We start from the raw sequence: 12,919 nt of genomic DNA on the forward strand, positions 1-12,919 counted from the left end.
GGCAGTCTGAAGCTGGCAGTCCAGGGACCAGCCTGGCAGTGGGAGGCCTGACGCCATCTCTCCGCAGAGCCCGAGTCTGAGAGCGAGTCGGAGAGCAAGAGCAGCAGCGAGAGCGGCTCTGGGGAGTCCAGCAGTGAGTCGGACAATGAGGACCAGGGTGAGGACGAGGAGAAGGGGAGAGGCAGTGAGAGGTAAGGCGGAGCCGGCCAGATGGCTGGTGGGGTTCAGGGGTGTCCCCTGAGAAAGAGAGGCAAACATCTGGGCTTAGTAGATGGGGCCCCTGAGCACCTCAGGAGCTGCTGGAGGCCACAGCCCCTGGCTCCCTCTGCTCTCCGTTAGGCAAGGCAGGGGGCAGGCATCGTGTGCAGGTTGGGCCTGAGCTCCTCCTGCTCTCCTCCAGTGAGCAGAGCGAGGAGGAGGGTGAGAAGAAGAGGAAGAAGAGGAGAAAGGTGCCAGAGGAGCATGGAGAAGACTCATCCTCAGAGGAGGGCAGCGATGCCAGCACCAGCTCCTCAGAGTCCGAGGTGACATCAGAATCCGAGGATGAGCAGGTAGAGCCTGCCTCCTGGAGGAAGAAAACGGTAAAGGCCTGGTGGGGCCACCTTGCCTTTGCCCGAGGCCCAGACATCTTCCTGTGGTGGGGAACAGGCTGGGCTGCAGCCCTGTACACACTCATGGCCCACCTTGCCCTTTCAGCCTCCCAGCAGCAAGAGTGGCCCTGGAACCAAGGAAGTCTCCCTGCTAGACCTGGAAGACTGTGAGTTGCCTGGGGATGTGGCTCGCGGTGCTGGGTCAGGTTCTCTAGACCTGCAGCTGGGGCCTAGCGTGGTATTTCAAAGTGGCCTCCCGCCGCTATGCGTTTCGCTGTCCGAGGTGCTGAACGTTTGCTCCCTGAGACCTAGGCTCCCGGTGTGTGAGCCAACTTTATCTGCCTCTCCCTAATCACAGTGCTCCATATCTCTTGCTGCAGTCACCCCTCCCAGTGTCCAGCCTGTGTCTCCTCCCATGGTTGTGTCCACCAGTCTGGCTACTGACCTGGAGGGCCTGACACTCACAGACTCCTCTCTGGTGCCCTCTGTGAGTGGGACAGGGAAGGGACAGGGTGGGACAGGGTCGCATCTCTGTGCCACGTCCTGTGATCTTGCTTTGGATGTGTGGGGAGGTGTGGTGGAGGGATGGCTTTGAATCTCACTGACGGATGGCCCTGGGTGGGGGCGAGGCTGGGCCACCTGTGCCCGCCTCTCACATCCACACGTGCCTCCTCCTCCACGCCAGCTGCTGAGCCCAGTGCCGGGCGTGGGGAGGCAGGAGCTGCTGCACCAGGTAGCTGGCGAGGGGCTGGCTGTGGACTATGCCTTCAGCCGCCAGCCTTTCTCCGGGGACCCCCACATGGTGTCTGTGCACATCTACTTCTCCAACAGCTCTGAGACCCCCATCAAAGGCCTGCACGTGGGCACCCCTAAACTGCCTGCAGGCATCAGCATCCAAGAGTTTCCTGAAATAGGTACAGAAAGGCCTTGTACGGGGTGGAGGCGGTGGCTCCTGGGCAGAGTCAGTCTTTCTGTGGTTGCTTGTAGCCATTTTGAGCCAAGCGGGGTGGGGGGGAGGCACAGGCATGGCATCCAACGTGATCCATACCTGGTGGATAAGGCAGATGAGAAGGAAGCAAACTCACAACAGGGTGGAAGGTATGTGCAGCAGAAGCTTAGGGCCTTAGCTGTTTCAGGCTTGACTTAGCAGGGTGAGGGAAGGTGTTTAGATGTAAAAAAGAGTGAGGAGCTGTCTCCAGGGGCCCAGAAAGCAGGGTTCCATGGAGAATGAGGCCAGCCTGTTCCAGGCCTTCCGGGTGATGGTGCCTTGTCTCCCCCCTCCCCCTCCTCACATCACTTCAGAGTTGCTGGCACCTGGGGAATCTGCCACTGCTGTAATGGGTATCAATTTCTGCGACTCAACCCAGGCAGCCAACTTCCAGCTATGGTATGTGTGCAGCTCGAGGTGGGGTGGCAGGGTGAAAGGAATGGAAGGTGGGTGGGGCAGTGGCAGGGCTTGTACCTAGCAGCCATGTCAAGGCTCAGGTCTGCACATGGGGCCTGCTATTCCTGTGCCCTGCCTTTGGCTGGTAGGGCTGGTCTCACTCACTCCCTCCGTCTCCTTCCACCCTTGCCAGCACCCAGACTCGGCAGTTTTACGTCTCTATTCAGCCTCCTGTTGGGGAGCTGATGGCCCCTGTGTTTATGAGTGAGAATGAGTTCAAGAAGGAACAGGGTGAGTGCTCCCTAAGCTTGCCGTGCGGGGCGGGGTTGGAACCCTCCCTCCCAGACAGAGGGAGGCCTTGTAATCTGTGCCTCCAGGAAAACCTGCACAGAGCCTAGGACATTCTGGTGAGGCTTCAGAAGGAGTTTGGACTCTGCCAGGCAAAAGTCTAGGCTCCCCAGGTATGGCGGCATGTGCCTGTAATCCCAGAACTCTGGGAGGCTGAGGCAGGAGGATCACAAGTTCGAGTCTAGCCTGAGCAACTTAGTAAGACTATGTCTCAAAAATTTAAAAAGGGATGTGGATGTAGCTAAATACAAAGGCCTTGGTTCAATGCCCAGTACTGGGGGAGGGGGCCAGGGTGGAGCTTAGCTACATACTGAGTTTAAGGCCAGGTTGAACTACATGGTGAGATCTTGTCTCAAAAAACAAACAAAAGTTTAGGGCTGTGTTCCAGCTGGGGAAGCAGCACATGCAGAGGTGCGGAGCTGGGAGCAGGTTGGTGTTTGGGGTGCAGAAGTCCCGAGCACAGGGGAGTAGTCGGAACAAAGCTGAAAGCATTACGTTGGTCACAGTTTCAGCAGCCTGTATGCCATGCTGAAGGACTTCAGTTCTATTAACATTTCGGAGTCAAATTCTAAATCACATTTCGGAGCTGGGAGAGACTGTGGAGATCATTGTGTCTGGCACCATCACTAGAGGGATGAGGGCTTAGAGACTCCATTTTCCTAGCAGTGGAGGCACCACTGAAGGAAGGAGCAGGTTCTGTCCTCTGCTTCAGAAAGGGGAACCTGGCCGTGCTCGAAGCTGGGACTGGCAGTGTGGAGAAGAGGGGACTGTACAAGTGAAGGAAACACAGGCTTCACAGGCCCTGCTTTTGTTTCTGAGCTTGCTACTCATTGGGTGTGAGACCTCGGGCTAAATTCTGTGATTACTCACCCGGCTCTTACAGCAGATCTGATAGGAAGCAGCGAGGTGACATCAAGCAGGGTGAGGAGATGGAAGGCTGGGGTGGGAGAGAGAGATCAGGAAGAAGGGAGCCATGCACAGTTACTCTGAGTGGAAGAGAGAGTGGTAGATAAACTGACTGGACATGTCTGGTTTGGGTGGTAGGGAGAGGTATGGTGCCCTTCATCTAGACCAGGGTTTGGTGCATTTTTTTCTGTAATGGTTCATAAAGTGAATGTTTTAGGCTCTGAGGGACACATGGTCTCTGTTGCTACTTAGCTCTGCTGTTGTAACATAAACAGCAGCCACATATGATGTGTAAATTAGTGAGCATGGCTGAGACGTTCAATGAGTTGCTGGAACATAATCCTAAACCTTTTTATTAATAGACACTGAAATTTCAATTTTATTTAATTTCCATGTGTTCTGACATATTCATCTTCTTTTGATTTTTCCCCAATACTTCATATCAAAGCCATAGTGTAGGCCAGACAGGCTGTGGGCGGGCTTTGGCCTGCAGGCTATAATTTGCCAAACCCCTGATCTGGAAGACAGTGGCCAGACACGGGAGGAGAGAAGGCCATGGCTACTTCCCGGAGCTTTGAAGTTCACTTAGGAAGCTTGGGAGGAGGTGCCTGAGTGTCTGTGCCCAGGAAGGCACTGAGTACTGAGGTGGGAGTGGAAGCTGGAAGGGTAGCTGAGAGAATTGGGGGTGGGGCAAGAAGCCAAGGACAGAGCCTCCAGGAGAACCTGCATTTTGCTGAAGAAAAGGGGGTGATACGAGCAGGAGCAGAGAGAGGTGGGGAGAACAGGAGCACTGGCGAGGCCAAAGGATGCTTTCGGGTGGCCTGCAGGTCACAATGACCCAAGGCCTTTGGACCCAGCATGTGGGAGGCCACTGCCAACCAAGGGAGAGCAGGCCAGTACAAGAGGAGGAACAGTGGTTGGCTGTAGGGGTTGACGGAGACCAGAGCGTGAGATGAGTCCCCTTTGGTGGACTCTGGCCACGAATGAGGAAGGAGACCACACTTTTTGTGATGAAGGATTTCCCTCTAAAAATGGGTTTTTTAGAAAGGGTTTTTCAGAGACTTGAACATGGGCAGACAGAAGGTACAGATGCTACCAGCCAAGAGCAGTGGGGCTGGAAGGACGGGAGGAGAGATGTCAATTGTCTGAAGGAGGAGAAGGGGAAGTGGCTGAGGGAGAAGAAGGGCTGAGGAGGAGAACTGGTAGGGGAGAGGGCAGAGGGCAGCGGTGCCTGGAGCTTGTGCATGGAAGAGAGGTCAACATGTGGGTGAGGGGCTCTGAGGGTGCTGTGAGGGCCTGGGGCTTCAGGGGCTGCTGCTGTGGAGGTACAGTTGGGGGTGTAGCTGTGAGCCCTGCAGCCATTGTGACCTTTTCAGAGGGCTCAACTAGCAGGGGCTGGGAAGGTGCTAGCCTGGGTTGGAGGCCATCCGGGGAAGACCAAAAGGCATGGGGACCTCCCAAGAACTATCTGGTCCCCAAGTCCACTGGCCACTCCCAAGGGGATGGTGGCCCGATGTCTGCCAGTAGAAAGTACCAAATCAGTCCCTGGTCAACATCATGGACAAAGCCCTGAGGCAGGTCTGTGAGGGAAGTGCCCTTCTCCAAGGCCAAAGAGGGGACCCCGGCTGCCTGGATCCCAGCCTGGCCCAGGATGGAAGAACCTGAGGAGGGTATTTGGTAAGCAGATGCAGGGCCAGCCTTTGTGCCACTGCCACCTCTGCTCTCATCACAACCTTTGTCCCCAGGAAAGCTGACAGGCATGAATGAGATCACTGAGAAACTCATGCTGCCAGACACCTGTTGGAGTGATCACACTGTGGTGCAGAAAGTGACTGCCACTGCCAACCTGGGCCGTGTCCCTTGTGGGACATCTGATGAGTACAGGTACTTGCACTTGCAGGGTCTGGCTGGAAGGATGGCCTTGGCCCCCAGGGCTTGAACCCTTTTTCCAAACCCCCCCTCTCCGGCCTCCTCAGGTTTGCGGGGAGGACACTGACCAGCGGGAGCCTGGTCCTCCTGACTCTGGTTGCCCGGCCAGCTGGTGCTGCCCAGGTGACAGTCAACAGCGAGAAGATGGTGATTGGCACCATGCTGGTGAAGGATGTGATCCAGGCTCTGACCCAGTGACTCCCAAATGCTGTGATGCTCTGAGCCCTTTGGTCCTCACCTGTCCCTCCCCCAGGACATCTAGACTGTCACAACCCACCCTCCTCCACCCTCTGGGTAGGAGGTCCCCTCATTAGTGTTTACCAGTATCCCCATTCCTGAGTGACCTGTGTAGAGGGAGACACAGCAGTTGCTCCCTTCTACCCTCCAAGCTTTCTGTAGCTATTTATGTTACAACATCTCAATAAAACATTCTCCCTAGGTATTGACTCACCTGTCCTTCTGATTGAGTTGGGCGCTGAGCTGCTAAGGGTGGCTGTATTTGACACTTATGACCTTGTAGAAGGGGTGGGGAGGCTGGATCCTCACAGTGACATCTCTGGTAAGGAGTCTGAAAGTATCTCTGAGACATGGGGCAGGGCCAGGAGGCCAAGCCAGAACTCCTCAGTCCTTTCTGTAAGCTCCCGCAGAAGCAAGTGTTCTTCTGTGGCTGGCAGTGCCCCTGGGTTCCTCTTGTGGGCCCTTGGGAAGGAGGGACTCAGCCTATGGAGAATTCCTCAGATGTAGCAGTTCAGAGTACATTGTGTAATTCAAAGCATGTCAACTCCATCTGGATGCAGAGCCTGGGGACCCCACCCCACTGGCAGGATGACCCACCCGGGCACTTTAGAGGGGAAGAACCCTGTATCAATGTGTGTGTGTGCAGGGGGGTTCCTTTTAACATGCAGATTCTGATCTGTGGGTCCCTGGTGTGCTGACAGTCTGCATTTCTAAGAGGCAGCCCACACTACTGCTCCACACACTTGAGTAGTAGGGATTAGTGTCCATGCTTACAACAAACCTGGTGGGCATCTCTGATGACTTCCCTGGTGAGGAAAGAGGCGGAAAGAACAGCAGATGTAAGAGGTTTTCTGTTAGGAAGAGTCATGGATTTCCCACAGACCTCCTCAGAGCGCTTACTACTGTGCATCGTGCCCACTCCTCCACCCACAATGAGAGCACAGCGTGTAGTGTTGCCCGTGCTTGGTGTTGCCTCTGACTGTGGAATGTTTTTCCCACAGAACATTCTGACTGACCAGGTGTTATGGTTTGTATCTAGATGTCCTCCCCAAAGCCTCATGCAGTCAGAGGGGCAGGCTTCTACAGTTTGTGATTGATTCATGATCCAATGCTGGGATTATGGGTGTGAGTGCGATACCCACCCTGAGACAGGTACCCTGCATACAATATAAGGGAGAGAAAGAGGCTTGCTCACTTGCTTCTCCCTTTGTGCTCTTGTTGTTTTTGCCATGTTCCACCACCATAAGCTGTTGCCCTCTGCTATGCACCACTCTGCCTTGAAGTATGGACTGAAACCTCCACAAACTGTGAGCCTAGTAAACCTTTCCCCCTTTAATTCTGGGTGTTGGGTATTTTGTCTCAGCAACAAGGGAAAAGAAACTAAGACACTGGGTTAAAGGAGCATGCTCTAGGGATAGCTTGAGACATGGTGGCCCAACTTCGGATCCTCCCTAACCAAAGCTCTAGGATCCATGGTCATGCCTTCCTGCAGCCCTGTCATGTAAGCATCCCTGGGCCAGTCTGCCCACAGAAAAGCCGGGAAAGCCGAGATGAGGCAGATGTGGCTCTCTTTGTATGGAAAGAGAACAAAGCCTGGACCAGGAGACAGCCCTTCCTGTGGCTCTGGGGACTTGCTGGGCTCCGTGGCCCCAGACAGCAACCACGGTTGTGGCTTCCTGAGGAGCCCTGGCACCCCAAGTCTCTCTGGAATTACTGTTTTTGTTACTGCCGTTTCTGAGATGGAACTGGCCGGCCCACTAGTTGAAGGCCACTTGAATGCCTCTGAATCAGCACCAAGGTGATACTCTTAGAAATGTAAACAAGGCCACTAGAGATTCCTCATGGACCTTTATTCCACACTCACCTCTGGTGGTTACGTGTGTAGCTGAGCTCCCAGATGGGCCAGCGATCCCAGCTTCCTGGTATGGCACGCTGTGTTGTTCCTCTCACATTTCATCAGGGTTAGGGTGGGGGAATAAGAGGTATTCTGCAAGTAGGTAATAAAAAGCATTGCATTTCCATCTCAGTCTCTCTCTTGTTCTCTCTTTCTCACTGATTATTTGCTCTGGAGAAAACCAGCTGCCATGTCACAGACCACTGGTGAGGGCCATGTGACAAGGAGTGGAAGGTTTTGCCAGCACCCCATTGAGTGAGCTTGGATGCAGGTCCTCCTGCCCTAAGGAAATCTTCAAATGTCTGTAGTTTTGCTGACTTGAGTACAGCCTCCTGAAAGATCTTGAGTTGGAACCTTCAGCTAATAAACCATTTTTAGATTCCTGGCCCTCAGAAATTGTGACATAACAAACATTTGCGGTTTTAAGCTGCTTAGTGTTAGGGGTAACATAACAGCAATAAGGAATTAATATGATGCAGGCTTTGACCTACTCCTGGGTGCTGCAAAGTCCCTAGAGCCTGAACCTCCAGCCAGAAGCGTGTGGTACAGCTGCAGTCAGCATCTGAATGGCTTCTTTCTGGCTCAGGAGGCTGCCTGTTAGTAACGTTCAGGGTTTGTATGAGCCCAGTGATAGATTGGTAGTTTGAAGTCAACCGTAGTGGGAAGTATTTCTGCCAGGGAAATGGGCAAATACAAGTTCCTATCTACGAATGAGGTCTGTTTTGGGTGAACATTTATAAACTGGCTTTGTTCATAATCCGACAAAGTGAGTCTTACACAGTACACCTGTGAATGTTTGAAAGTCAGGAACTTACTGTACAAATGACGTTTCCCTCCCCTCCCCAAATATCATTCACCAGCATTTTATTGCTCTTAATTACTCCCTTTCCTTGTCTCTTTAGAAAGTTCTAAGCCAGAGTGTGGTGGCTCATGCCTGTAGTCCCAGCTGAAACGTGTGTGAGCCTGGGAATTCCAGATCAGCCTGGGCAACAAGACCCTGTCTCAAAACAAAACACAAAAAGCTGGACTTGGTGGAGTCCAAGCTACATGGGAGGTTGTGGCAGGAAGATAGCAAGTTCAAGACAAGCCTGAGCAACTTGGCAAGATTATTTCAAGGTAAAAAATAAAATATAAAAAGGACTGGGGAGCTCAGTGGTAGGGTGGTACAATGCATGCCAAGCATGTTCGCACTAGGGTTCAATCCCCAATACTGCAAAAAAAAGTATATTTCAAGTTTAAAGAGTAAAATAGGAGCTGGGCAGGATGGTGCACACCTGTAATCCTAGCACTCTGGGAGGGTGAGGCAGAAAGGTCCCAAGTTAAGAGCTCAGCCTGGGCAATTTAGCAGCTTAGATCCTGTCTCAAAATAAAAGTAATTTTTAAAAGGGTTGGGAATGTAGCTAAGTGTTAAGGCCCCGCATTTAACCCCCAGTACCTTAAATTTAAAAAAAAAAAAACAACCGTGTACTGAGCACACCATTCAAAACTAAAGCATTTGTCAATTGACTTGACCCTCTACCCATTTTACAGGCTTTACCCTTCCCACCTGAAGTAAATCATTCTGGATTTTCTGTTTGCCAATGCCCTACACATTTTCCGGTAGTTTTAAGTACATATAGATATGTTCCTAAGTATAGTATTGTATCTTGTAAGAAGAGTGAACTGCATGTTTTAAAATTTTCTATCAGTGCCATCTTAGAATATGTATTCTCCTGGATCTTGCTTTTTTAAATTGTCATACTGACAATTTTGCCCTATCTGTCAATTGTCATATTGATCAATATTGATCTTTATTCCATTTATTTATGGCCTGATTTTACATATATATATATTTATTTATTTCCTATTCATATATATATATATATATATATATATTTCCCATTGCATGACTCCACCATTTATTCATTTATTCTCCTACTGGTGGACATTTAAGGTTATTTTGTTTTAGTAACTATAAACAAAACAGCTATGGTCATTTTTACTTGTGCTTTTTTTAACGTGTCAAAGTTTCTACGTACTTTCCTTGTAGTGGAATTGCTGGGTCATATACACTTTTTCAATTTAACTAGATAACATCAAATTGCTCACCAGAGTACTTCACATCAAGGGTATTTACAGCAACTTTATTCATAAGTCCTCAATCTGGGAATAATCTAAATTCCAATCAGCACAAGTGGAGAAATCAGTTATGGTATGTCAACACTGTGAAATATCACACAGGAACATGCTACATGCAGCATGATGGATATGTAAAGAACAGATATGTTGAGTACAAGAAGCTAGCACTTATATGAAATTCAGAACAGGCAAGACAATTTATGACAAAAGCAGTAGCAACGACCATTACCTCAGGGCCAAGGTTGGGGGAAGGAATGATAGAGCCTATGGGGTGGAGAGTGGCTGTCTGGACGTGAACAGTGCCTACCTGAATGTTATCTATGTATGCATATTTTGGTAAGAAGTCTTTGAGCTGTACACTTAAGATGTGTGTGCTCTATGCACTGTACCTTTTTTTTTGAGAGAGGTTTTTGTTGTGTAACCCAGGATGGCCTCAAACTCAAAATCGTCCTGCTTCAGCTTGCTGAGTAGCTGGGATTATAGGTGTGCTTTTATTTTTTACATTTGATAGAAACCCCAGCACTCGGAGATATCTGAAACTAGATCTTTGCAGATTATGTGTATTGTAAATCTCTATTGGCTTGCTAATAGTATTTAATAAACTAAATTTTAAAATTCCAGTGTGGTCACATTTAACATCTTCCTTTATATTCTGTTGTGTTTATTTTCCCAAATTCATCCACATGCTGAGGTAATAAAAATGTTCTATCTTCGTCAAAAAACTTTCAAGCTAAGATTTTCACATTTTTAATCCACTGTAGATTTACATTTGGTTATGATGAAAGTGGGGCTGACACACTATTTTTTATTCTACTTAAAAGGACATGGAAAAACGAATGTGGTTTCTTCTGCACAGGTTTGGTGAGACTTGAGCAGACTAGCACTTGTAGTCTTGAGTTTCTCAGTGAACCCTTCTGCAACTGGGAAATCACTTTCTCCTGGCCATTTCCTTCTTTCAGCTCTCTGCCTGCAGTGGAAGCACTGAACACTTGAACATGTAAAAAACTATGGATTGTGCTCTAAGGATATAGCTCAGAGGTGCATCGCTTGTCTAGCATGTGTGAGGTCCTGGGTTCAATTCCAGTGTCTTAAAAAAAAAAAAAAAAAAAAAAAAAAGACTACAGGGTCCCTTCTGTTCTGCTGGATTATTTAAAACAATCCAGCCAACTACAGTTATACTTAAACTCTGCATTGTCAGTCTGGGACTTGACTGCAGAGACAGTGCCAGGCATGGCTGGGCTCAAAGGATCTGAGAGAATGGATAATGCTACCCGTTTGTTCCCACTGCTTCTGTCAGTGCAGCTGTGGGGGCTGGACCAAGTCATTTAGTAGGAAAGGGCTCCACCCCTGCCCCGTGGACGGCAGACATCTTCCAGTCTAGCCACTGTCCTTCCTGTAGGTCCCAAAGGCCTGAGTGTGAGCAGAGAGCAAGAATGTGCCTGCCACACCTGGGGCCACCCCTGTATCTGGACTGGGAGGACTCTGGCCCGTACAGGAAAGTGCTGGTCAGTTTGTTCTCAGGTTATGAACCTAGAAGACTGCGTGGGTTTGAGTTCCTACTCTGTTCCTGCTGGCTGGGGGCGTCCTTGGGCAAGTTATTATTTTTGAGCTTCAGCTTTCTGGTCTGTAGTGAGGTAACACACGTAAACCCCTTCAGACTGTGCTAAGCACACAGTATTAGTGAAGATGACCCATTGTAACCTGCAGCAAAAAGTTTAGGGAGATTTCAGGCAGGCAACACTCCTGGTCCAGATCACCTGAAAGATGGGTTTCCTTTCCTATGGATGGGAGCTTTGAAATAGGAAAGGGCTCCAAAACACCCATTCCCAGTCTCAGATCGCCACTTGCTCCCAGTACTAACGCATCAAACTGGGAGTTCATGAGTTACATGCCAGCCCCGCCCCCCTAGTCTCAAACTTGCAATCTTCCTGCCTCACCCTCTCAAGTGCTGGGATTACAGGAGTGTGCTACTGTACCAACTCAGGTTAAACTTAGCTTCTGGGTCAGGGAGGACCAATTGTAAGGGATCACAAATGCAGCCAATGGGGGTGCCCCTGGACTTAAAGTTGACATTAATGACTGCACATTTGAAAATATCTGTATGTCCAGTATTCTGGGAAGATGCAGCCTGGCTGGGACCTCCTTCCTACATGGAGAAACTTGGCTCGCATGTCATGGAACAGCATCTGGGTGTGGCACTCCGAGAGCCCAAGCGAGATACACCATGCTGCTTTGCTGCTGCCAGCTAGGATAAGAGCAGAGAGGGGCCAGGAGGGAGGCTCCCTAGACAGCTGCTCACCTGGCCCTGCAGTCCTCACCCTCTGCATCCTTGACCTCAGCAACCCCGGGGAAGCTCCCGCTGCAGGACTCGGGGTGGGCGGAGACTGGCCAATCCTGCCACTTGGCCCCACCCGGACTTCTCCAGCATCGGTTCTTATGCTCCCTGTCTTCTCCCCTGCTAATCCTGAAACAGGAGATACGCTGCAGACTTTTCACCCATCGGCCTGGGAACAAAGCAGCCTACTTACCTGCGCCCCTCCTCGGCCATGAGATCCAGGGCAACCTCACCAGCCTGCCAGGAAAGTGGCGGTGCCCATGTTCCCCAACTTCCAAGAGGCCCCCTTACGCACAAGAAGTGCTTCATAAACAGTGTACCACATGAAACACTTCATGCTCAAAACACTCAGCACCCATTTTCTGCCCCCTCCCAAATGGGCTTAAACCCAAGACCTTCCCACTAAGCTACATCCCCAGCCCTTGTTTTGCTTTTTGAGACAAGGCATAAGTCACTAAGTTTCCCACACAGCGTTTGAACTTCAAATCCTCCTGCCTGCGCCTCCCAGGGCGCTGTGATCACAGGCGTGCAACACCACGCCCAACTCCAGCAACACCTGCCTAAGAGCCCGGACAACTGCCAACCCGTTCACAAGTCTTCCCAGTTTCCAGTTCGCCGTAGAATAAGGGCCCTTCGCACTCGCGCGCCTTCTCGGTCCGGGGCAGATCCGGCAGCTCGCCCGCTCGGTGCCCGCTCCGCCTGCGCTCGGCTCCCCGCCTGGAATGCCGTCCCCGCCTCTGCGCAGCCGGGGCTTCCGGTCCGCTGCAGCCGCGGCCGGGCGCCTGTCCTCCCCGGGCCCGGGCTTCCCCCACGCCCCGCCCGTGCAAAGCTTCCCTTCGGAGGCCGGCAGAGCGTCGGAGGCGGCTCCCCGGGAAGCTGCGGTGCGGAGGGGCCCCCAGGTATCGGGAGCTTTCCGGAACCCCCGCCGCCGGCCCGCCCCTCGGAGCCGGGCGGATCGGGCAGGGGGCGAGGCCGGCTGTCACCTGAGGCCACCGCAGCAGCAGGCGGTACAGGGCCCCGGCTCTCCGACAAAGCAGGGCGCCGCTGAGGTTGGTCAACCGCGCCCTGTTCCCTGGGGGAAACTGAGGCCTGCGGGAGGCCGAGTTGGACTGGCCTGCAGCGAGGGAGGGCGCTCAGGTCGGGACCTTAGGTCGGGACCTTCGCCTCGCGTCCAGGGC

General features: G+C 51.6%; 2 protein-coding genes across 6 annotated transcripts in view; both read left to right on the forward strand.

The window, feature by feature from the left end:
* The window catches only part of Ap3b2 (adaptor-related protein complex 3, beta 2 subunit), a 28,935-nt gene extending 23,332 nt beyond the window's left edge, over window positions 1–5,603 (forward strand). Inside the window, exons 18-26 of one of the 2 annotated variants that reach the window (XM_005381476.1) lie at window positions 68–191; window positions 401–581; window positions 697–757; window positions 971–1,077; window positions 1,276–1,504; window positions 1,893–1,977; window positions 2,168–2,265; window positions 4,974–5,112; window positions 5,205–5,603. In XM_005381476.1, the coding sequence (XP_005381533.1) occupies window positions 68–191; window positions 401–581; window positions 697–757; window positions 971–1,077; window positions 1,276–1,504; window positions 1,893–1,977; window positions 2,168–2,265; window positions 4,974–5,112; window positions 5,205–5,355 (1,175 nt within the window). In that variant the 3' untranslated portion in view covers window positions 5,356–5,603. The remainder of the gene's footprint in view (window positions 1–67; window positions 192–400; window positions 582–696; window positions 758–970; window positions 1,078–1,275; window positions 1,505–1,892; window positions 1,978–2,167; window positions 2,266–4,973; window positions 5,113–5,204) is intronic. The other variant, XM_005381477.1, reaches the window with a different exon arrangement.
* A 6,710-nt stretch (window positions 5,604–12,313) lies between these two features.
* Cpeb1 (cytoplasmic polyadenylation element binding protein 1) overlaps window positions 12,314–12,919 on the forward strand; it is a 75,392-nt gene continuing 74,786 nt past the window's right edge. The window contains exon 1 of one of the 4 annotated variants that reach the window (XM_005381479.2): window positions 12,314–12,790. In XM_005381479.2, coding sequence (XP_005381536.1) covers window positions 12,464–12,790 — 327 coding nt within the window. In that variant the 5' untranslated portion in view covers window positions 12,314–12,463. The remainder of the gene's footprint in view (window positions 12,791–12,919) is intronic. The other 3 variants (XM_005381480.2, XM_005381481.2, XM_005381482.2) reach the window with 3 other exon arrangements.

The sequence above is a fragment of the Chinchilla lanigera genome, unplaced genomic scaffold, assembly GCF_000276665.1.
Source record: "Chinchilla lanigera isolate Chin_1 unplaced genomic scaffold, ChiLan1.0 scaffold00015, whole genome shotgun sequence".
In the NCBI taxonomy this organism is placed as follows: domain Eukaryota; kingdom Metazoa; phylum Chordata; class Mammalia; order Rodentia; family Chinchillidae; genus Chinchilla; species Chinchilla lanigera.